Source organism: Pelobates fuscus, chromosome 13 (assembly GCF_036172605.1).
Source record: "Pelobates fuscus isolate aPelFus1 chromosome 13, aPelFus1.pri, whole genome shotgun sequence".
Classification (NCBI taxonomy): Eukaryota; Metazoa; Chordata; class Amphibia; order Anura; family Pelobatidae; genus Pelobates; species Pelobates fuscus.
The window spans coordinates 108,633,763-108,657,012 of record NC_086329.1 but is presented as its reverse complement, the minus strand read 5'-3'; the positions used below and the strand labels follow the sequence as shown (position 1 = coordinate 108,657,012).

The 23,250-nt window shown below is 45.8% G+C and overlaps 1 protein-coding gene across 3 annotated transcripts in view; it reads left to right on the top strand.

The window, feature by feature from the left end:
* PEAR1 (platelet endothelial aggregation receptor 1) overlaps nt 1-23,250 on the top strand; it is a 100,369-nt gene that overhangs the window by 71,866 nt on the left and 5,253 nt on the right. For all 3 annotated transcript variants that reach the window (XM_063439904.1, XM_063439903.1, XM_063439902.1), the window contains 16 exons: nt 107-353; nt 2,304-2,427; nt 2,974-3,110; nt 4,801-5,013; nt 6,489-6,663; nt 7,146-7,266; nt 8,389-8,552; nt 8,795-8,897; nt 8,983-9,129; nt 9,935-10,063; nt 11,029-11,157; nt 11,715-11,843; nt 12,682-12,810; nt 13,253-13,471; nt 14,207-14,322; nt 14,749-14,887. In XM_063439904.1, coding sequence (XP_063295974.1) covers nt 107-353; nt 2,304-2,427; nt 2,974-3,110; nt 4,801-5,013; nt 6,489-6,663; nt 7,146-7,266; nt 8,389-8,552; nt 8,795-8,897; nt 8,983-9,129; nt 9,935-10,063; nt 11,029-11,157; nt 11,715-11,843; nt 12,682-12,810; nt 13,253-13,471; nt 14,207-14,322; nt 14,749-14,887 — 2,421 coding nt within the window. The remainder of the gene's footprint in view (nt 1-106; nt 354-2,303; nt 2,428-2,973; nt 3,111-4,800; nt 5,014-6,488; nt 6,664-7,145; nt 7,267-8,388; nt 8,553-8,794; nt 8,898-8,982; nt 9,130-9,934; nt 10,064-11,028; nt 11,158-11,714; nt 11,844-12,681; nt 12,811-13,252; nt 13,472-14,206; nt 14,323-14,748; nt 14,888-23,250) is intronic.

Here is a 23,250-nt window from a genome sequence, read left to right as displayed (position 1 = left end):
GTAACATCTGTTGACATTGTTGCTACCAATGTGTAAAATGTTGGCTTAGCCCTCAGCAGTGTGTCGAATGTCGCGATTTGCTAACCAAACATTCTGTTATTTTCAGCTTGCGCTGTACATGAATGGGGACTGGACTGCAACAAGACCTGTCCGTGCCAAAATGACGGAGCCTGTGATGCTATTTCTGGAATATGTATATGCCCTGCCGGTTTCAAAGGCCCCCTGTGTGAGAAGCCATGCGATCCGGGCCTTTACGGATTCGAGTGCTCTCTTGAGTGTCAGTGCAAAAATGGAGCCACATGCAGCCCAGAAAACGGGACATGTGTCTGCCCTGAGGGAGTCACAGGGCCTTAGTAAGTTATAATTTTATTTAAAGAGGCCAACATAATCTGTAGCGCTGTATAATGAACAAAACATACAAACTGACAGAATTCAGAGTAAGCTGCGTAGAAAGGGGAATCATTCTAATAATTGATACGCAATGTTGCGGGGGTCAGAGCTGGTTTATTCTGGTTAAGTAGAGATATTGGGGGAGATTTATCAAAGTGTTGTAAAAGAGATCTAATGTAGTAAAAGTGGGACCATCACCATGGAAACCAGCAAGCACATTGCTAACCCCCCCCCCCCCCCCTTTACATTTTACCCCCAATTTTTTACCCCATCCCTATTCCCCTACTCCTACTCCCTCCCCTGACAGACACACACACACACACACATACATAGAGACTCACACACATAGACACATACAGACAGATACATACAGACACAGACAGGCACACACACAGACACATACATACAGACAGACACACACACATACAGGCACACAGACAGACAGACATACAGACACATACAGACAGACACACACACACACAAGACACACATACACACAGGCAGACACAGACAGACACACACACATACAGACAGACACACACACAGACAGGCATACATACATACATACAGACACATACATAAATACACATACATAGATACAGACACACACACACAAGGCACACATACATACAGACAAGCGCACACACACTCAAATACATACAGACAGACACACACACATACATACACACATACATACAAACAGGCACACATACATACATACAAACATACACATACATACATACATACATACAAACAGGCACACATACATACATGCAGATACACATACAGACAGACAGACACACACACACACACACACACATAGACACACACACATACACGCACACACATAGACACATACAGACAGATACATACAGACACAGACACACACACAGACACAGACAGGCACACACACAGACACATACATACATACAGACAGACACACACACACATACAGGCACACAAGACACACACACATACATACATACAAACAGAAAGGCACACATACACACATGCAGACACAGACAGACAGACACTAACATACAGACAGACACACACACACATACAGACAGGCATACATACATACAGACACATACATAAATACACATAAATAGATACAGACACACACACACACAAGCGCACACACACTCACATACATACAGGCAGACACACACACACACACAGACATACACACACACACACACATACAGACACATACATCCACACATACAGACACAAATACATACATACAAACAGGCACACATACATACATACAAACAGACACACATACACATACAGACAGGCACACACATACATACATACAGACAGGCACACACACATACAGACACACACATACATACATACAAACAGGCACACATACATACAGACACACACATACATACATACAGACAGACAGGCACACAGACAGACACATACACACATACATACAAACACACAACATGTTTAAGTCACCCTCCTGTTTCCTACCTTTTAGGTGCAGGAGGGTGACATTCCCTGGGGTTCAGTGGGGGCTGTTCTTCCTCCCGCGCAGGCTCTCAGTATGCTGGGAGGAGTGACTGGGGCAGTCACTTCCTCCCTGCTCTGTGTGATCTCATCACAGGGGGCCCGGTCACGCTGCTAGAGCGCCCAGCGCTGACCGGGCCCCCTGACAATCCATATCCATAGGGTGGCCCTGACAGCACTGGCCCCTGAGGGACCCCTTGGACGGCGCAAAAGATGATGGCGGGTACCCGGTCGCAGGGGTCCTCAGGGCAGTCGAGCCCCTGCGCCCGCGGTATGTACACCAGTGACTGGACGTTTCATTGATGAAGTCACTAAGTCCACATATCTCCTGTAAGTTCTGCCATTCTCTGGCTTCTCACACTGAAATAAAACATATTGTGCTCCGTTTCCAGCTGTGAGATCCACTGCACCAAACTCCAGCCGTCTACGTTTCAGTGTCCCGAGCAGTGCCCGTGTCAGAGCGGAGGGATCTGTAACCAGGACACCGGCCAGTGTCGCTGCCCACCGGGATGGATGGTAAGAAATGCTTTGTCAGATTCCCAGCTCGGCAGCCCTTAACTTTCTATGCCAGCCATAGCAAAGACATGATGTGCGTCTCATAGAAACATAGAATGTGATGGCAGATAAGAACCGTTTGGCCCATCTTGTCTGCCCAAATCCTCCGTATTACAGACATAAAGCAGCCATGACACCGGATTATAACTCAGATTCTGCAGACCGTCTGTGTTTAGTGAGATCAGGTATAGAGGGGTAATTGACGTGTCTCTCATCCTATCAGTACCAGTACGTACACAGTGGGGTGTCAGGTAACTGCTTGGTCCCATAGCAGGTCCAGGAAGGTGCATTCTGGGTATTACATTGTCGCTCTCCATGTCATTCTGCGGAAGGTACAAAGAAACAAAACCTGCATGATGCGTCACGTAGCGTTGTCCGAACGCCTGCGTAACATATTTTCTCTCTGTTGTATGAATTACTTTTTTTTTCTGTTGCCTTATTAATACTTTACTCCATTAACACACACTCCTCCTCTCTTAAGTCTCCATTAACTTATCCCCCCACCAGGGTCCAGTTTGCTCCATTCGGTGCCCACGGGGCTTCTTCGGACGCAACTGTGAACAGGAATGTCTCTGTCACAATGGTGGGGAATGCGATCCGGAAACCGGGCAATGTGACTGCTCCCTTGGGTTCAAAGGTGATGGGTAAGTGTCAGTGTGAGTAGTACATACCTGTCTGCTAAGGTATGTCACAAACCTTTAGATGCTAGACATGCTGACGTAATCCGGTAACAGAAAGCACTAGCTAAATATAAAAAAAACACACACATACATTGCTGCACACACAGTTCGCCAAAAGTTCTGATGGAAAATGTGATGAGTGCGGAGATCTGCAGCTGCAAACCTGGACAGGAGGAGAGAACGCCAAGAGTTGTTAGGAAACAATAACAGCTCGTGGGAAAAAGCACAAGCAGTGTGGTCAATCCGTGGAACTGGTACAACGTGGCCTGCTTTCTGGTCTCACATCAATACAACGAGGTCAGTGGGACTGGAACAATGTGGCCTGCTTTCTGGTCTCACATCAATACAACGAGGTCAGTGGGACTGGAACAATGTGGCCTGCTTTCTGGTCTCACATCAATACAACGAGGTCAGTGGGACTGGAACAACGTGGCCTGCTTTCTGGTCTAACATCGATACAACAAGTTCAATGGGACTGGTACAATGTGGCCTGCTTTCTGGTCTCACATCAATACAACAAGGTCAATGGGACTGGTACAATGTGGCCTGCTTTCTGGTCTAACATTGATACAACAAGGTCAATGGGACTGGTACAACGTGGCCTGCTTTCTGGTCTAACATCGATACAACAAGGTCAATGGGACTGGTACAACGTGGCCTGCTTTCTGGTCTAACATCAATACAACAAGGTCAATGGGACTGGTACAACGTGGCCTGCTTTCTGGTCTCACATCAATACAACAAGGTCAATGGGACTGGTACAATGTGGCCTGCTTTCTGGTCAAACATCGATACAACAAGGTCAATGGGACTGGTACAACGTGGCCTGCTTTCTGGTCTAACATCGATACAACGAGGTCAATGGTACTGGTACAACGTGGCCTGCTTTCTGGTCTCACATCAATACAACAAGGTCAATGGGACTGGTACAACGTGGCCTGCTTTCTGGTCTAACATCGATACAACGAGTTCAATGGGACTGGTACAACGTGGCCTGCTTTCTGGTCTAACATCGAAACAACAAGGTCAATGGGACTGGTACAACGTGGCCTGCTTTCTGGTCTAACATCGATACAACAAGATCAATGGGACTGGTACAACGTTGCCCGCTTTCTGTTCTAACATTGATACAACGAGGTCAATGGTACTGGTACAATGTGGCCTGCTTTCTGGTCTAACACCGATACAACGAGGTCAATGGGACAAAGGCTGCCGGTCTGCACAATCTCATACAGGGTGGTGATAAAGTCCTTGGTATAATCACAAGGGGTTCAGCAGATAGAATTCCTTGAAGGGGCACTCCACCACCAAATAAAAAAATACAAATACAAATCACTATTTAGTAGGACACATTCTTCACACACAAACCACTTCAATAAGCTGATTAAAGCATTACCTGAGGTTTTATCGGTACACTGGGTGACGGCTGATTATATTTTTCTCAGTAACAGTAAATAGCCAAAGTCTAAGCATAGCAGACTATGAGAATTGTGTCTGAGATTTGAAATTCCCAACAATCCTCACTATAGTGAATAACCTTGTAAGTGATGTCTGATTGCGTTTTTCTGTACATTATTATTATTATTGTATTATTTATATAGCGCCATCAGATTCCGTAGTGCTGTACATTGTGCTGTCTTTTTTTCCCCTGAAGCTGCAGGGAAGAATGTCCAATTGGGAAATATGGCAGGGATTGCAAAGAGAGTTGTGACTGTGTGAACGCCGTGCGTTGCTTTCACGTCCATGGAGGGTGTCTGTGTGAGGCCGGCTTCTCTGGGGCAAACTGCGAAGAGCGAATGTGCTCCGCCGATCGCTACGGGCTGCGCTGTGACAAGGCCTGCCAGTGTGACAAAATGCATTCTATCAGGTAGGAACTAAGAAAAATAAGTAAAGCACAAATTGATCCAGGTAAGGCCATCACCAATTACTAGCTCGTCCTGAAGATACAAGGATCCTGTGCAGAACAACCTTCTCTTACTTCCAAGCAGAAGGTAGGGGCCATATGGACGCACTAAACATGTTTTCAGTCTCATTTCATTATTCAGGAGAATCATAACCATTTACAGTTATAATCAAAATTATTCAAAATCAGGTTTATTGTCAACATTTACAGACTTCCAGCTGTTTGCAATGAGCAAATCAAACAAAAGCAATTGAAATAGCTCAACACAACGAATACTTCCACTGGTTTACCCAAATCCAAATAGAAATTCAACTTGTAATGACTTCTCCAGTCTCAGAATTATTCCATTTAAATTGCTTTTGTTTGATTTGTTCATTACAAACGTCTGAAAGTCAAAATGTTGACAATAAACCTGATTTTCAATGAGGGACGAATAATTTTGATTACAACTGTATATGTGGTTTAAGATCAAATATACTAAAATGGGTGCTTGACTGCATCTGTTTGTAGGGAGTGAGAGCAGGCAGGTGGAGGAGTCAGGTTGCCATTTATGATGTGGGTCAGTAGGGAATATCAGACTCTGATAGAGTAATGTAACTGAGTACGTCATGCCGGACTCTACTAAAACAGAGCCATGACGGTGAACAGGAAAAGAAAAATAAAGAAATACTCTGTCTACATCCCACAAGACCACCATTAGAAGATGCGGTGGTCCACATCCCACAAGACCATCACTAGAAGTTGTGGTGGTCCACATCTCACCACTAGAAGATGCTGTGGTCCACATCCCACAAGACCACAACTAGAAGATGCTGTGGTCCACATCCCACAAGACCACCACTAGAGGATGCTGTGGTCCACATCCCACAAGACCACCACTAGAAGTTGCTGTGGTCCACATTCAACGATACCACCATTAGAAGATGCTATGGTCCACATCCCACAAGACCACCACTAGAAGATGCAGCAGTCCACATCCCACACAACCACCACTAGAAGAAGAGGTGGTCCACATCCCACAAGACCACCACTTAACTTAAATGGTTTAACTCCTAAATGGCAGAGAATTGAGCAGTGAGGCTGTATGGGGCATTATCTATACTCAAAAATCACTCCATTAAGCTAAAGTTGTTTTGGTGACTATAGTGTCCCTTTAAATGTCTGTCTAGTGATGAGGAGTCATTTTTGTCAAATGTCCGAGATGTTCCTGATTCTGTATAATGTAATGCTATGTGGTAAGATAGCAATATAACTTAATATGTTACACCAAAAAACTCAGAATTGATTTGCAACCTCACCGATGCGGTGCTGTGTGTGTCGGTCAATTCTCCGATGTTGTAGATGTGATTTGCTGATTGCCAAGTACGGACTGCAGTCGTCAATATTCCCTGTGGAAGAAATTTAGCCATAACACCCTCTATATTAACCATTATTTACAGCTGTCACCCGATGAGCGGAGAGTGTACATGCAAACCAGGCTGGGCTGGTCTCTACTGCAATGAGACGTGCCCATCAGGATACTATGGTGCCAACTGCCAGGAACCATGCCTGTGTCTGAATGGTGGGTCCTGCGACAGTGAGACTGGAGCCTGTATCTGCACCTCTGGATTTACGGTAAGCATTGGACATCCTGCCACACACTGTCCAACAGTAATGTTCAAAATGTCCTGGAATTACAGCTCGCAGGTTGCTCCTCTATACTGTTGGCTGTAAAGTTATTAAAGCAGCTCGCCATTTGTAGCTTAGATTATCGTCTGCCACCTCCGCTGGGAGGCAGCTTCTGTCCTCCAGCCCTACATACAGCAGATTAGTAGCTTAATTTACCATGATGTTTGGCCAGCATTGCTGCAGAGCCAAGATTAACCATCACTGGAGTTCTTTCAAGAGGATAAAATGGCTGGAGGTCAGACATCGAGATCGCTTGCACAATATGCCTCATTCTAAATAACAGTAATAGTGAGATAAACCCGAGAATTATAATTATTTTATTATTTATAAAGCGCCATCAGATTCCGTAGCGCTGTACAATGGCTATTTTCATATTAGCAACAGAATGCTTTGTGGAATTAATGTGAACTGTGGATGTTTTTATACAGGGCACTCACTGTGCCAGCTACTGCCCAGAGGAATCCTATGGGTTAAAATGCTCTGAGCACTGTACCTGCAAAAATTATCTGGCCTGCTCCCCCATCGATGGCAGCTGTGTGTGCAAAGAAGGTCAGTGCAAAGCCACAATGTATAGGGGGACCATACCAAGTGACAGGGTGTGGGAGGGAGGATGACCCTGGCCCATACCAAGTGACAAAGTGTGAGAGGGAGGATGGCCCATACCAAGTGACAGGGTGTGGGAGGGAAAATGGCCCGTACCAAGTGACAGGGTGTGGGAGGGAAAATGGCCCGTACCAAGTGACAGGGTGTGGGAGGGAGGATGGCCCATACCAAGTGACAGGGTGTGGGAGGGAGAATGGCCCGTACCAAGTGACAGGGTGTGGAAGGGAGGATGGCCCATATCAAGTGACAGGGTGTGGAAGGGAGGATGGCCCATACCAAGTGACAGGGTGTGGAAGGGAGGATGGCCCATATCAAGTGACAGGGTGTGGAAGGGAGGATGGCCCATATCAAGTGACAGGGTGTGGAAGGGAGGATGGCCCATACCAAGTGATAGGGTGTGGGAGGAAGAATGGCCCATGCCAAGTGATAGGGTGTGGAAGGGAGGATGGCCCATACCAAGTGACAGGGTGTGGAAGGGAGGATGGCCCATACCAATTGACAGGGTGTGGGAGGGAGGATGGTCCATACCAAGTGACAGGGGTGTGGAAGGGAGGATGGCCCATACGAAGTGACAGGATGTGGAAGGGAGGATGGCCCATACCAAGTGGATGTGTGTGGGAGGGAGGAAGGCCCATACCAAGTGACAAGGTGTGGAAGTGAGGATGGCCCATACCAAGTGACTGGGTGTGGAAGGGTGGATGGCCCATACCAAGTGACAGGATGTGGAAGGGAGGATGGCCCATACCAAGTGACAGGATGTGGAAGGGAGGATGGCCCATACCAAGTGACAGGGTGAGCAAGGCAGTGTGGCCCATACTAAGTGACAGGGCATGTGAAGGATGGTTCATAGCAAGTGACAGGTAGTGTAAGGGCAGATGGTCCATAGTTAGTGACAGGGCGTGGAAGAGAGAATGGTCCATACAAAGTAACAGGGAGAGCGAGGGAGGATGGTCTATACCAAGTCACAGGGCGTGCGAGGTGTGGGGGGGAGGTGGTCTATACAAGTGATAGGATTTGTGAGGGAGACTGGTCTTTCATCAAACCACTGATGGTTTTCATTATCCTCAGGCTGGCAAAAAGGCGATTGTTCTTTGCCCTGTCCAAAGGGAACCTGGGGTTTTAACTGCAACAGAACATGCCAGTGTGAGAACGGGGCTTCCTGCAGCGCTATCACCGGATCCTGTTCCTGTACCGCTGGGTGGTCTGGGGAGAAATGCAACCAGTCGTGCAAGGTACTCAACAATAATATTAAAGGTTAATTATAGAATTTTATTTTCACAAACAACAGATAGTGTGTGACGTCCGTTGTCCCCATTGTATTTGTGGTTATTTTAAAGTAAATTTTTTTAAATAAAATTTAAAAAAATACATTAGGCAAATGTATTTTATTCACAGAGTTGATTTATTAGCCAGCTTGTTAATTAAACACTTGGTTAACTCAAGGTATGTGTCTTCTGTCTGTCCCTCGGTTTAGGCCGGCAGTTTTGGGCCGGGATGCAACCAGCACTGTGACTGTAAACACTCGGATGGCTGTAACCCAGTAACTGGGCAATGCCAATGCTTGCCAGGATGGACTGGTAAGGGGCAGTTCAGATATTGTGATCACTCCATTAACCCCTGGCAGACTGTGTGACCGCTTGCTCTCCTTTTTCTCCCCCACAGGGGCACACTGTGACCAGGGCTGCAAGGAAGGATTCTGGGGTAGGAACTGCAATATGTCTTGTGACTGCAAAAATGGAGGAATCTGCTCTTCCACTGATGGGACATGCACCTGCATGGCTGGATTCCAAGGACCGACCTGCGAGAAACGTAAGACCAATGTCCTATTTGAGGGTCGCTAGGGGCAATACGTCCTTAATCAATGTCTGTTACTGTATATCAGACAGATTTCCACCCCCTACCCCCCAACACTTTCGATAAAATTAAATAGTGGTCTCATTTATTTTTATTTTACAGCTGTAATAAAGCAAGCCATATGCTCTGTACATAGAACGTTCCGTTTCGATTCAGTGGCAGAGTAGCAGTTAACAGGCCATACATCTTATTATCCATTATCTCCAATAAACACCATTCTCTGCGCTCCAGATATCCAGCCTTAGCGCAGTTATTGGGCACAACATACAGAAGGGCCAGCACGAACACCTGTTAAACAGGTGATTCAATTACTGCAGAGATGCCACTAACAACGTTTCTACCTACAGTTAGATACTTGTCAGGTGCCAGGACCTCCTTTCCTGAATATTGGACAGGGCAATGCTTGACCTATTTAAGGAACGGCCTAGCGGCACAGCTGATGAGCGATCCCGTCAGTTAATGTCAGAGAGAATGTCACTTTTATCTGATCAATGCATCGATAGAAAATCTCAGAATTAGCCAAACTGCTCCTCAACTGAAATTCCCATTATCCTTGCCTGGCAGCTCAAGGGAATTCTGGTTTTGCCACAGCTGGCAGGTTGGCATCTCTTCTAGTGGACTTTATGTAGAATTGTGAGGGCCAAGCTTGACTGCTCATTTGCTTCTGAACTACGTTTCCCATGATGCTTTGTCAGCATTAAGGGATACCAAGCCTATCCACAACTAAGAACATGTCATAAGTATTGGGTTTTTGTTGCAGACTGTGCCCCTGGGCGGTATGGGAAGAGATGTACCCTGACCTGCAAGTGCTCCAACTTCTCCACTTGTAACCCGCTCGACGGCTCCTGTAAATGTTTCCATGGGTGGAAAGGCAACGACTGCTCGGAACGTAAGGAACTATAACCACTGTAATCGCTGTGTCAATGCATTGCCAGCAGATAACGAGTCTAACGGTTTCACTTGCTTTGCTGATTTACACTGAATAGCTGTATTAGAGTTAAATGACCAAAGACAGAGAGGCACTGGCCTTGCCCTCCGTCATTTCTATCTCAGTCCTTTTTAAAACTTTCACCAGTTCACTTTAGGGGAAATTGTCACTTCTCTGGAAGTTCCACAATTATTATTTCACATCTCACGAACGTGTTAAATACAGAGACAGGCTAACATAATAAGCAATTATAAATCCCGGCAAGTGACCGTTCCTTTTTACTATCTCTAATACTAACACGGTTATTAACGGTTATTGACGATTGCCAGGAATTTAAAGTAAAATTAAAATGTACATTCTCCAAGTCAGCCATGCTTACAGTTCATCTACTTTGGCCTTAACTGTAATATCCACCTTCTGACTATTGTCACTTTGGTAAATAACCCTGTAAGTTTTGTGCTCCCATTAGCTGTGACTCCATCATGGCATTAATACCCCCTAACACCTGCTACCTCTCAGACCGCCCAACGTTTAAGGGGACAGTCCTGTTCCGGGCTCCAGTTCTTTCATTTGATCTCTCGTATCATGTTTCTGTGGACAACAAAGCCAGGTCCCCAATAAACACAGCACAAGCTCATCATTAGACGCACATTAAAACTTCCCGTGACAGCTCTCCGTGGATAGCGCTGTGCCAGTCAGCATGGACGCCAGGTTAAAATGCCCCTTTTCTGTCTCCCAACAGAACCATCACATGCAGGATATGTTGGGATATTTAAAACGATCCATTCTGGGTAAAATAGTATAAGCAATCAGCAGAAATATTCGATTGGTTTCCATTGTGATTAACCCACGTTTAGATTGTTGGCCCAGAATATAGCACGGCCGTCCATCCCACATGGACTGACTCTATACATGTTTACCCACAGCTTGTGCCCTGGGATTTTGGGGTAAAGACTGCGCCAGCATCTGCTATTGCCAACATGGTGGTCACTGCAGTCCTACAGACGGGACATGTATGTGTTCGGCCGGATGGACTGGGAAGACCTGCTCAGATGGTATTGTCTTATTATTATATTATCTATATCCATATTGTTTTCTCCAATAATCTGCCCCCTGCCTTCCCATGAGAGAGCTCTATCCCCCCCTCCCATTCCAAATGTTTGTATGTGAAGGCACACACTGTACACGTCATGGTTACTCCATTGGTTTCTATGAAGGAGCCGGTGGCATGGTCACATGTATGACTTAATTCACGCAATAATGTGAAGCAATCTGTGAAAATATAGGCTGCACATTGTGCCGGCTTGACCAGCAGTTACATTCATACGTTATAATGGCATGCCCTGCAGAACTATACATCCTATCCAACACAGCCTCCCTGGGGGCGGCGGGAGGACGGGATTGGTGATAAGCCAACCCTGGCAGAGCTCACTGCAGCTGCGGCAAATATCGGGGAGCTGGAGCTTCAAAGAAGAGAGTTTTATGTTTTAAATATTTGTGAAATGCGGTATATCTATATACTATATAGGTAACGTTATTATAATGATAGATTAAAATCATGTTATTGCTAGGTCAGGGCTGTAATTTGTTCTGTTGTCTTCCCTGTGAACAGGCTGCCCCCTGGGGTCATACGGAGAGAACTGCATTCACAAGTGTAAGTGCCAGAATGGGGCGGAATGTGACCATGTGACCGGGAGATGCGCCTGTCTCCCAGGATTCCTTGGGGCTTTCTGTGAGAGAAGTAAGTGGTCAGCACAGAGGGGCGGTCCTACAACGCACAAACATTTAACGGGATTATAACTATAACTATCGGAAATATTTTATGTGAATTAAATGTTGCAGCTGTGCACAACACAGCAATAAAACTCACAGTAATTCACGCTGTGTGAATGTATCACAGAGCTCCACAGCAATAAAACTCACATTAATTCACACTGTGTGAATGTATCACAGAGCTCCACAGCAATAAAACTCACAGTAATTCACGCTGTGTGAATGTATCACAGAGCTCCACAGCAATAAAACTCACAGTAATCCACACTGTGTGAATGTATCACAGAGCTCCACAGCAATAAAAGTCACAGTAATTCACGCTGTGTGAATGTATCACAGAGCTCCACAGCAATAAAACTCACAGTAATTCACACTGTGTGAATGTATCACAGAGCTCCACAGCAATAAAACTCACAGTAATGTGCAGTGTTTGAATGTATCACAGAGCTCCACAGCAATAAAACTCAGAGTAATGTGCAGTGTGTGAATGTATCACAGAGCTCCACAGCAATAAAACTCACAGTAATGTGCAGTGTGTACAATGTATCACAGAGCTCCACAGCAATAAAACTCACAGTAATTCTCAATGTGTATGAATGTATCACAGAGCTCCACAGCAATAAAACTCACCGTAATTCACACTGTGTGAATGTATCACAGAGCTCCACAGCAATAAAACTCACAGTAATTCACACAGTATGAATGTATCACAGAGCTCCACAGCAATACAACTCACAGTAACATGCTGTGTATGGCTTGTTTATACCCCGGTATTGAATAACACACTCTGCTCTGCCTTCTAACAGAGTGCCCTCCCAAGACGTATGGGTTAAAATGCCACCAAGTGTGTGACTGTCTGAACAACAGCACGTGCAGCCATGTGACCGGGCAGTGCCAGTGTGAAGCTGGGTTTACTGGAGCCCAGTGTGAGAAGGGTGAGTAATAAAAGATTAGCCAATTATGGAGAAAGTCCTTCTAAAAATCCACACGTTCCATTAACTTTAAACCACTAGGCTCAGGCAGCACACACTGGCAGATTTTAATGGTGTATTAAACAACAAACATTCATATAAGCTAATTATAATTAAAAAACAAACATAAACATGTGTGGTGCTCTACAGCCTTGAGTATCCCTTTCCCTAAATGTTTAAATCATCGATCCTGACGCCGTTTGCCTGTGATTTGAATTATTGCACAGATAGATTTGGTGGGGAATTTGCCGGCCTTGGTCGGTTATTCCCATGGGAATTACTGTAATTGTAAGTGTGGGTACCGGGGTGCGCAGTGAATCGACCTGTACAAACCAATTATTACCCAGCCATCCATTGATGTCCAATGTACCGGTATAAATCCTAACACTCTTAACTTCCTACTCAGCTCTGAACGTGGACGTCCCCTTTACCATGGTGCCAAACACAGCGTCTGGCTCGGATTCCCTGGGACCCATGCTTGGCATTATAGCACTGGTTATTCTGGTGGTGGCACTGATCGGATTCTTCCTGTGTTACCGGCACTGGCAGAAGGATAAGGAGAACCACAATCTGTCCGTGGCCTACACCTCCACCAGACCAGCCAGCTCTGTCTACGAGGTGCCAGGTGTGTCCACAAGGCGGCCATGGTCACCTGATAGCATGGCCATTAAACAAAGTCCGTTAGCTTAATTTTATTTTAGTATTAATCAATTAAAATTAAAAATGTGATGTCTGATGTACATGGGGTTTGTAGTGGGACTAGATTTAAAGGGATATAATCCACTTTCATGGCATGGAATCATTAATACTTATTAAAGTGTGGTGACCTTAAAAGTGGCGCACGTTTCGAAATGTGGGCAGTTGCCACGGAGACCAGTGGAGTAAGCAGAAACCTTGTATTGGTCCTAATGCTCCGAATTTCAGATCACGCCTCATTAAAATATCGCCCATTTTATCAATTTATTTCCCTCCATGGTTGAAATGAAAGACAGAAATAGTAACGTTTCTCCTCTTACCAGCAATGACCAGAACGTGATGCGTGTTTTGTAGAAATATCCGGTTGTCAGTGGGATTGGATGGAGTGTGATTAGCTACCTATTGAAGCGCTATTAATAGTATAAATAATATACACTATATATGATTAATTAAACAAAATACAATCACTACAATAACCCTAATAACTTCGTAAAATATAAAAATGAGGCACATTGTAAAAAACAAAAAAAAAACTGTCAAAATATGCAGATATTTTATTATGCAATAATCCTTCCAGCTATGGTTCAATAGCAGCACCCCTCTTTGTTCATTTAAACTGCCTGTACACATTGTTTCACTGTGATTTACATGTATTGTTTTACAGATGTCCCCCCTGGTCCGATGCATTACTATTCTAACCCCAGTTACCACACGCTGTCTCAGTGCGGGCCATGCCCTCCCCCTCTTCCTAGTAATCAGGAAAGACCCGGCTCCAAAAAGGTACCAATGTCTTATCATGTTGCTCCATCCAATGCATAAAAACTATCAGAGCTGAGGGTCGATTAAAGGGACAATGTCGGCACTGTGACTGCTTTTTCTCACTGAAGTGGTTATAGTGTCTGGAGTCCCCTTCTACTGTCCTTCCAACCCGCATTAAACCATTTTATGTTAATTAATGTTAAAGCGGTTCGGGGGCTTTGCTTATTTTGCCGCTTGCAGTGAATGGCACAGGGTTGTAGAAAAACTTGTGATATATTCTGTACTAACTCCTACCCCCTAAGGAATACATTTAGTATCAGAATGGGTATATGGGGTATAGTCAATACTGCCCCCTACGAGAGAGCACCCTGTGTGTGTAGCAGCTGATAAACTGAACAGTAAGTCTGTTGATAGGCCTGATTAATATCTAATACGTGGTTCTTCTAGAACGTGATTCGCAATCCACACTTTGCCAAAATGAGGAACGAGCAGAGGGACAGAACGTCAGCTTTCAGTACAGATTTTAACGCCACGCTACCAGCTGACTGGAAGCATCAAGGACTGCCACTGAGCCCCAGGGAGCAAGGTAACTGGGCAGCATGGCATCACACAACGCTGCAGGGTTTGGCAATGTCTTCCTCTACAAGAAACAACCTAGTTTTATTACATCACATTGTTTAAAAAATTTATATATTCAATGATGTAAGCAAGACTAAAAAACGGCGAACAAAAATGTAATTAAATGCATTAAAAATGGAAAATAAGAAATACGATCACTGTTATAGTTATGGGGTTTGCTGTAAATTCCAGAGTGTTCTGCTTGATACAGTGATCTCTCCCAGACCAGGAACAAGCTGGCTCTTGTCAGCCAATCCCAGCAGTCGTATTGTTTAATTGGGGTACTGAGGACACCGCTCTGCGGTGGGTTATGAGATACGTATTTCAGCAGTAAGAGAATTATTTATTAAACTGGGACATTTCATATTTTTAGGCGTTACACTGAATTTTGTGAGTTGCAAAACTTTGATAAAATAGCTCAATTTGCAAAACTCCAGCTCTGGGTGAATAACCCTTTGGTGTCTGCAGACCTTTTAGCACGTGGAGTGCGGGCGCAGGGTCTCAAGGTAATTATCACCATAATGTAAATGGAGAAACCATGACTATCGTTACAGCTACTATGTGTGCGGTGTATCACAATCAGCAGGTAATCCTGGCTAATCTAGAGTATGGAATGGAGGGAGGATGGTTTATAATCCAGAGAGAGGGATGGAGGGAGGAGAGTTTATAATCCAGAGAGAGGGATGGAGGGAGGATAGTTTATAATCCAGAGAGAGGGATGGAGGGAGGATGGTTTATAATCCAGAGAGAGGGATGGAGGGAGGAGAGTTTATAATCCAGAGAGAGGGATGGAGGGAGGAGAGTTTATAATCCAAATAGAGGGATGGAGGGAGGAGAGTTTATAATCCAGAGAGAGGGATGGAGGGAGGAGAGTTTATAATCCAGAGAGAGGGATGGAGGGAGGATAGTTTATAATCCAGACAGAGGGATGGAGGGAGGATAGTTTATAATCCAGAGAGAGGGATGCAGGGAGGAGAGTTTATAATCCAGAGAGAGGGATGGAGGGAGGAGAGTTAATAATCCAGAGAGAGGGATGGAGGGAGGATGGTTTATAATCCAGAGAGAGGGATGGAGGGAGGAGAGTTTATAATCCAGAGAGAGGGGTGGAGGGAGGAGAGTTTATAATCCAGAGAGAGGGATGGAGGGAGGAGAGTTTATAATCCAAATAGAGGGATGGAGGGAGGAGAGTTTATAATCCAGAGAGAGGGATGGAGGGAGGATGGTTTATAATCCAGAGAGAGGGATGGAGGGAGGAGAGTTTATAATCCAGAGAGAGGGATGGAGGGAGGATAGTTTATAATCCAGAGAGAGGGATGGAGGGAGGATAGTTTATAATCCAGAGAGAGGGATGGAGGGAGGATAGTTTATAATCCAGATAGAGGGATGGATGGGGGATAGTTTATAATCCAGAGAGAGGGATGGAGGGAGGAGAGTTTATAATCCAGAGAGAGGGATGGAGGGAGGATAGTTTATAATCCAGAGAGAGAGATGGAGGGAGGAGAGTTTATAATCCAGAGAGAGGGATGGAGGGAGGAGAGTTTATAATCCAGAGAGAGGGATGGAGGGAGGATGGTTTATAATCCAGAGAGAGGGATGGAGGGAGGATGGTTTATAATCCAGAGAGAGGGATGGAGGGGGGAGAGTTTATAATCCAGAGAGAGGGAAGGAGGGAGGATAGTTTATAATCCAGAGAGAGAGATGGAGGGAGGAGAGTTTATAATCCAGAGAGAGGGATGGAGGGAGGAGAGTTTATAATCCAGAGAGAGGGATGGAGGGAGGAGAGTTTATAATCCAGAGAGAGGGATGGAGGGAGGATGGTTTATAATCCAGAGAGAGGGATGGAGGGAAAATGGTTTATAATCCAGAGAGAGGGATGGAGGGGGGAGAGTTTAGAATCCAGAGAGAGGGATGGAGGGAGGAGAGTTTATAATCCAGAGAGAGGGATGGAGGGAGGAGAGTTTATAATCCAGAGAGAGGGATGGAGGGAGGAGAGTTTATAATCCAGAGAGAGGGATGGAGGGAGGAGAGTTTATAATCCAGAGAGAGGGATGGAGGGGAGAGAGTTTATAATCCAGAGAGAGGGATGGAGGGAGGAGAGTTTATAATCCAGAGAGAGGGATGGAGGGAGGAGAGTTTATAATCCAGAGAGAGGGATGAAGGGAGGAGAGTTTATAATCCAGAGAGAGGGATGGAGGGAGGATAGTTTATAATCCAGATAGAGGGATGGAGGGAGGATGGTTTATAATCCAGATAGAGGGATGGAGGGAGGATAGTTTATAATCCAGATAGAGGGATGGAGGGAGGATAGTTTATAATCCAGAGAGAGGGATGGAGGGAGGAGAGTTTATAATCCAGAGAGAGGGATGGAGGGAGGAGAGTTTATAATCCAGAGAGAGGGATGGAGGGAGGAGAGTTTATAATCCAGAGAGAGGGATGGAGGGAGGATAGTTTATAATCCAGAGAGAGGGATGGAGGGAGGATAGTTTATAATCCAGAGAGAGGGATGGAGGGAGGATAGTTTATAATCCAGAGAGAGAGATGGAGGGAGGAGAGTTTATAATCCAGAGAGAGGGATGGAGGGAGGAGAGTTTATAATCCAGAGAGAGGGATGGAGGGAGGATGGTTTATAATCCAGAGAGAGGGATGGAGGGAGGATGGTTTATAATCCAGAGAGAGGGATGGAGGGGGGAGAGTTTATAATCCAGAGAGAGGGATGGAGGGAGGATAGTTTATAATCCAGAGAGAGAGATGGAGGGAGGAGAGTTTATAATCCAGAGAGAGGGATGGAGGGAGGAGAAATTATAATCCAGAGAGAGGGATGGAGGGAGGATGGTTTATAATCCAGAGAGAGGGATGGAGGGAGGAGAGTTTATAATCCAGAGAGAGGGATGGAGGGAGGATAGTTTATAATCCAGAGAGAGGGATGGAGGGAGGATAGTTTATAATCCAGAGAGAGGGATGGAGGGAGGATAGTTTATAATCCAGATAGAGGGATGGATGGGGGATAGTTTATAATCCAGAGAGAGGGATGGAGGGAGGAGAGTTTATAATCCAGAGAGAGGGATGGAGGGAGGATAGTTTATAATCCAGAGAGAGAGATGGAGGGAGGAGAGTTTATAATCCAGAGAGAGGGATGGGGGGAGGATGGTTTATAATCCAGAGAGAGGGATGGAGGGAGGATGGTTTATAATCCAGAGAGAGGGATGGAGGGGGGAGAGTTTATAATCCAGAGAGAGGGATGGAGGGAGGATAGTTTATAATCCAGAGAGAGAGATGGAGGGAGGAGAGTTTATAATCCAGAGAGAGGGATGGAGGGAGGAGAGTTTATAATCCAGAGAGAGGGATGGAGGGAGGAGAGTTTATAATCCAGAGAGAGGGATGGAGGGAGGATGGTTTATAATCCAGAGAGAGGGATGGAGGGAAAATGGTTTATAATCCAGAGAGAGGGATGGAGGGGGGAGAGTTTAGAATCCAGAGAGAGGGATGGAGGGAGGAGAGTTTATAATCCAGAGAGAGGGATGGAGGGAGGAGAGTTTATAATCCAGAGAGAGGGATGGAGGGAGGAGAGTTTATAATCCAGAGAGAGGGATGGAGGGGAGAGAGTTTATAATCCAGAGAGAGGGATGGAGGGAGGAGAGTTTATAATCCAGAGAGAGGGATGGAGGGAGGAGAGTTTATAATCCAGAGAGAGGGATGGAGGGAGGAGAGTTTATAATCCAGAGAGAGGGATGGAGGGAGGATAGTTTATAATCCAGATAGAGGGATGGAGGGAGGATGGTTTATAATCCAGATAGAGGGATGGAGGGAGGATAGTTTATAATCCAGATAGAGGGATGGAGGGAGGATAGTTTATAATCCAGAGAGAGGGATGGAGGGAGGAGAGTTTATAATCCAGAGAGAGGGATGGAGGGAGGAGAGTTTATAATCCAGAGAGAGGGATGGAGGGAGGATGGTTTATAATCCAGAGAGAGGGATGGAGGGAGGAGAGTTTATAATCCAGAGAGAGGGATGGAGGGAGGATAGTTTATAATCCAGAGAGAGGGATGGAGGGAGGATAGTTTATAATCCAGAGAGAGGGATGGCGGGAGGATAGTTTATAATCCAGATAGAGGGATGGATGGGGGATAGTTTATAATCCAGAGAGAGGGATGGAGGGAGGAGAGTTTATAATCCAGAGAGAGGGATGGAGGGAGGATAGTTTATAATCCAGAGAGAGAGATGGAGGGAGGAGAGTTTATAATCCAGAGAGAGGGATGGAGGGAGGAGAGTTTATAATCCAGAGAGAGGGATGGAGGGAGGATGGTTTATAATCCAGAGAGAGGGATGGAGGGAGGATGGTTTATAATCCAGAGAGAGGGATGGAGGGGGGAGAGTTTATAATCCAGAGAGAGGGATGGAGGGAGGATAGTTTATAATCCAGAGAGAGAGATGGAGGGAGGAGAGTTTATAATCCAGAGAGAGGGATGGAGGGAGGAGAGTTTATAATCCAGAGAGAGGGATGGAGGGAGGAGAGTTTATAATCCAGAGAGAGGGCTGGAGGGAGGATGGTTTATAATCCAGAGAGAGGGATGGAGGGAAAATGGTTTATAATCCAGAGAGAGGGATGGAGGGGGGATAGTTTAGAATCCAGAGAGAGGGATGGAGGGAGGAGAGTTTATAATCCAGAGAGAGGGATGGAGGGAGGAGAGTTTATAATCCAGAGAGAGGGATGGAGGGAGGAGAGTTTATAATCCAGAGAGAGGGATGGAGGGAGGATAGTTTATAATCCAGAGAGAGAGATGGAGGGAGGAGAGTTTATAATCCAGAGAGAGGGATGGAGGGAGGAGAAATTATAATCCAGAGAGAGGGATGGAGGGAGGATGGTTTATAATCCAGAGAGAGGGATGGAGGGAGGAGAGTTTATAATCCAGAGAGAGGGATGGAGGGAGGATAGTTTATAATCCAGAGAGAGGGATGGAGGGAGGATAGTTTATAATCCAGAGAGAGGGATGGAGGGAGGATAGTTTATAATCCAGATAGAGGGATGGATGGGGGATAGTTTATAATCCAGAGAGAGGGATGGAGGGAGGAGAGTTTATAATCCAGAGAGAGGGATGGAGGGAGGATAGTTTATAATCCAGAGAGAGAGATGGAGGGAGGAGAGTTTATAATCCAGAGAGAGGGATGGAGGGAGGATGGTTTATAATCCAGAGAGAGGGATGGAGGGAGGATGGTTTATAATCCAGAGAGAGGGATGGATGGGGGAGAGTTTATAATCCAGAGAGAGGGATGGAGGGAGGATAGTTTATAATCCAGAGAGAGAGATGGAGGGAGGAGAGTTTATAATCCAGAGAGAGGGATGGAGGGAGGAGAGTTTATAATCCAGAGAGAGGGATGGAGGGAGAAGAGTTTATAATCCAGAGAGAGGGATGGAGGGAGGATGGTTTATAATCCAGAGAGAGGGATGGAGGGAAAATGGTTTATAATCCAGAGAGAGGGATGGAGGGGGGAGAGTTTAGAATCCAGAGAGAGGGATGGAGGGAGGAGAGTTTATAATCCAGAGAGAGGGATGGAGGGAGGAGAGTTTATAATCCAGAGAGAGGGATGGAGGGAGGAGAGTTTATAATCCAGAGAGAGGGATGGAGGGGAGAGAGTTTATAATCCAGAGAGAGGGATGGAGGGAGGAGAGTTTATAATCCAGAGAGAGGGATGGAGGGAGGAGAGTTTATAATCCAGAGAGAGGGATGGAGGGAGGAGAGTTTATAATCCAGAGAGAGGGATGGAGGGAGGATAGTTTATAATCCAGATAGAGGGATGGAGGGAGGATGGTTTATAATCCAGATAGAGGGATGGAGGGAGGATAGTTTATAATCCAGAGAGAGGGATGGAGGGAGGAGAGTTTATAATCCAGAGAGAGGGATGGAGGGAGGAGAGTTTATAATCCAGAGAGAGGGATGGAGGGAGGATGGTTTATAATCCAGAGAGAGGGATGGAGGGAGGAGAGTTTATAATCCAGAGAGAGGGATGGAGGGAGGATAGTTTATAATCCAGAGAGAGGGATGGAGGGAGGAGAGTTTATAATCCAGATAGAGGGATGGAGGGAGGATTGTTTATAATCCAGATAGAGGGATGGAGGGAGGATGGTTTATAATCCAGAGAGAGGGATGGAGGGAGGAGAGTTTATAATCCAGATAGAGGGATGGAGGGAGGATAGTTTATAATCCAGAGAGAGGGATGGAGGGAGGAGAGTTTATAATCCAGATAGAGGGATGGAGGGAGGATGGTTTATAATCCAGAGAGAGGGATGGAGGGAGGATGGTTTATAATCCAGAGAGAGGGATGGAGGGAGGATGGTTTATAATCCAGAGAGAGGGATGGAGGGAGGATAGTTTATAATCCAGAGAGAGGGATGGAGGGAGGATGGTTTATAATCCAGAGAGAGGGATGGAGGGAGGATGGTTTATAATCCAGAGAGAGGGATGGAGGGAGGATGGTTTATAATCCAGAGAGAGGGATGGAGGGAGGATGGTTTATAATCCAGAGAGAGGGATGGAGGGAGGATGGTTTATAATCCAGAGAGAGGGATGGAGGGAGGAGAGTTTATAATCCAGAGAGAGGGATGGAGGGAGGATGGTTTATAATCCAGAGAGAGGGATGGAGGGAGGAGAGTTTATAATCCAGATAGAGGGATGGAGGGAGGATGGTTTATAATCCAGAGAGAGGGATGGAGGGAGGAGAGTTTATAATCCAGATAGAGGGATGGAGGGAGGATGGTTTATAATCCAGAGAGAGGGATGGAGGGAGGAGAGTTTATAATCCAGATAGAGGGATGGAGGGAAAATGGTTTATAATCCAGAGAGAGGGATGGAGGGAGGAGAGTTTATAATCCAGAGAGAGGGATGGAGGGAGGAGAGTTTATAATCCAGAGAGAGGGATGGAGGGAGGATGGTTTATAATCCAGAGAGAGGGATGGAGGGAGGATAGTTTATAATCCAGAGAGAGGGATGGAGGGAGGATGGTTTATAATCCAGAGAGAGGGATGGAGGGAGGATGGTTTATAATCCAGAGAGAGGGATGGAGGGAGGATGGTTTATAATCCAGAGAGAGGGATGGAGGGAGGATGGTTTATAATCCAGAGAGAGGGATGGAGGGAGGATAGTTTATAATCCAGATAGAGGGATGGAGGGAGGAGAGTTTATAATCCAGATAGAGGGATGGAGGGAGGATAGTTTATAATCCAGATAGAGGGATGGAGGGAGGATGGTTTATAATCCAGAGAGAGGGATGGAGGGAGGAGAGTTTATAATCCAGATAGAGGGATGGAGGGAGGATAGTTTATAATCCAGAGAGAGGGATGGAGGGAGGAGAGTTTATAATCCAGATAGAGGGATGGAGGGAGGATGGTTTATAATCCAGAGAGAGGGATGGAGGGAGGATGGTTTATAATCCAGAGAGAGGGATGGAGGGAGGATGGTTTATAATCCAGAGAGAGGGATGGAGGGAGGAGAGTTTATAATCCAGATAGAGGGATGGAGGGAGGATGGTTTATAATCCAGAGAGAGGGATGGAGGGAGGAGAGTTTATAATCCAGATAGAGGGATGGAGGGAGGATAGTTTATAATCCAGAGAGAGGGATGGAGGGAGGAGAGTTTATAAGCCAGATAGAGGGATGGAGGGAGGATGGTTTATAATCCAGAGAGAGGGATGGAGGGAGGATGGTTTATAATCCAGAGAGAGGGATGGAGGGAGGATGGTTTATAATCCAGAGAGAGGGATGGAGGGAGGATGGTTTATAATCCAGAGAGAGGGATGGAGGGAGGAGAGTTTATAATCCAGAGAGAGGGATGGAGGGAGGATGGTTTATAATCCAGAGAGAGGGATGGAGGGAGGAGAGTTTATAATCCAGATAGAGGGATGGAGGGAGGATGGTTTATAATCCAGAGAGAGGGATGGAGGGAGGAGAGTTTATAATCCAGATAGAGGGATGGAGGGAGCATGGTTTATAATCCAGAGAGAGGGATGGAGGGAGGAGAGTTTATAATCCAGATAGAGGGATGGAGGGAAAATGGTTTATAATCCAGAGAGAGGGATGGAGGGAGGAGAGTTTATAATCCAGAGAGAGGGATGGAGGGAGGAGAGTTTATAATCCAGAGAGAGGGATGGAGGGAGGATGGTTTATAATCCAGAGAGAGGGATGGAGGGAGGATAGTTTATAATCCAGAGAGAGGGATGGAGGGAGGATGGTTTATAATCCAGAGAGAGGGATGGAGGGAGGATGGTTTATAATCCAGAGAGAGGGATGGAGGGAGGATGGTTTATAATCCAGAGAGAGGGATGGAGGGAGGATGGTTT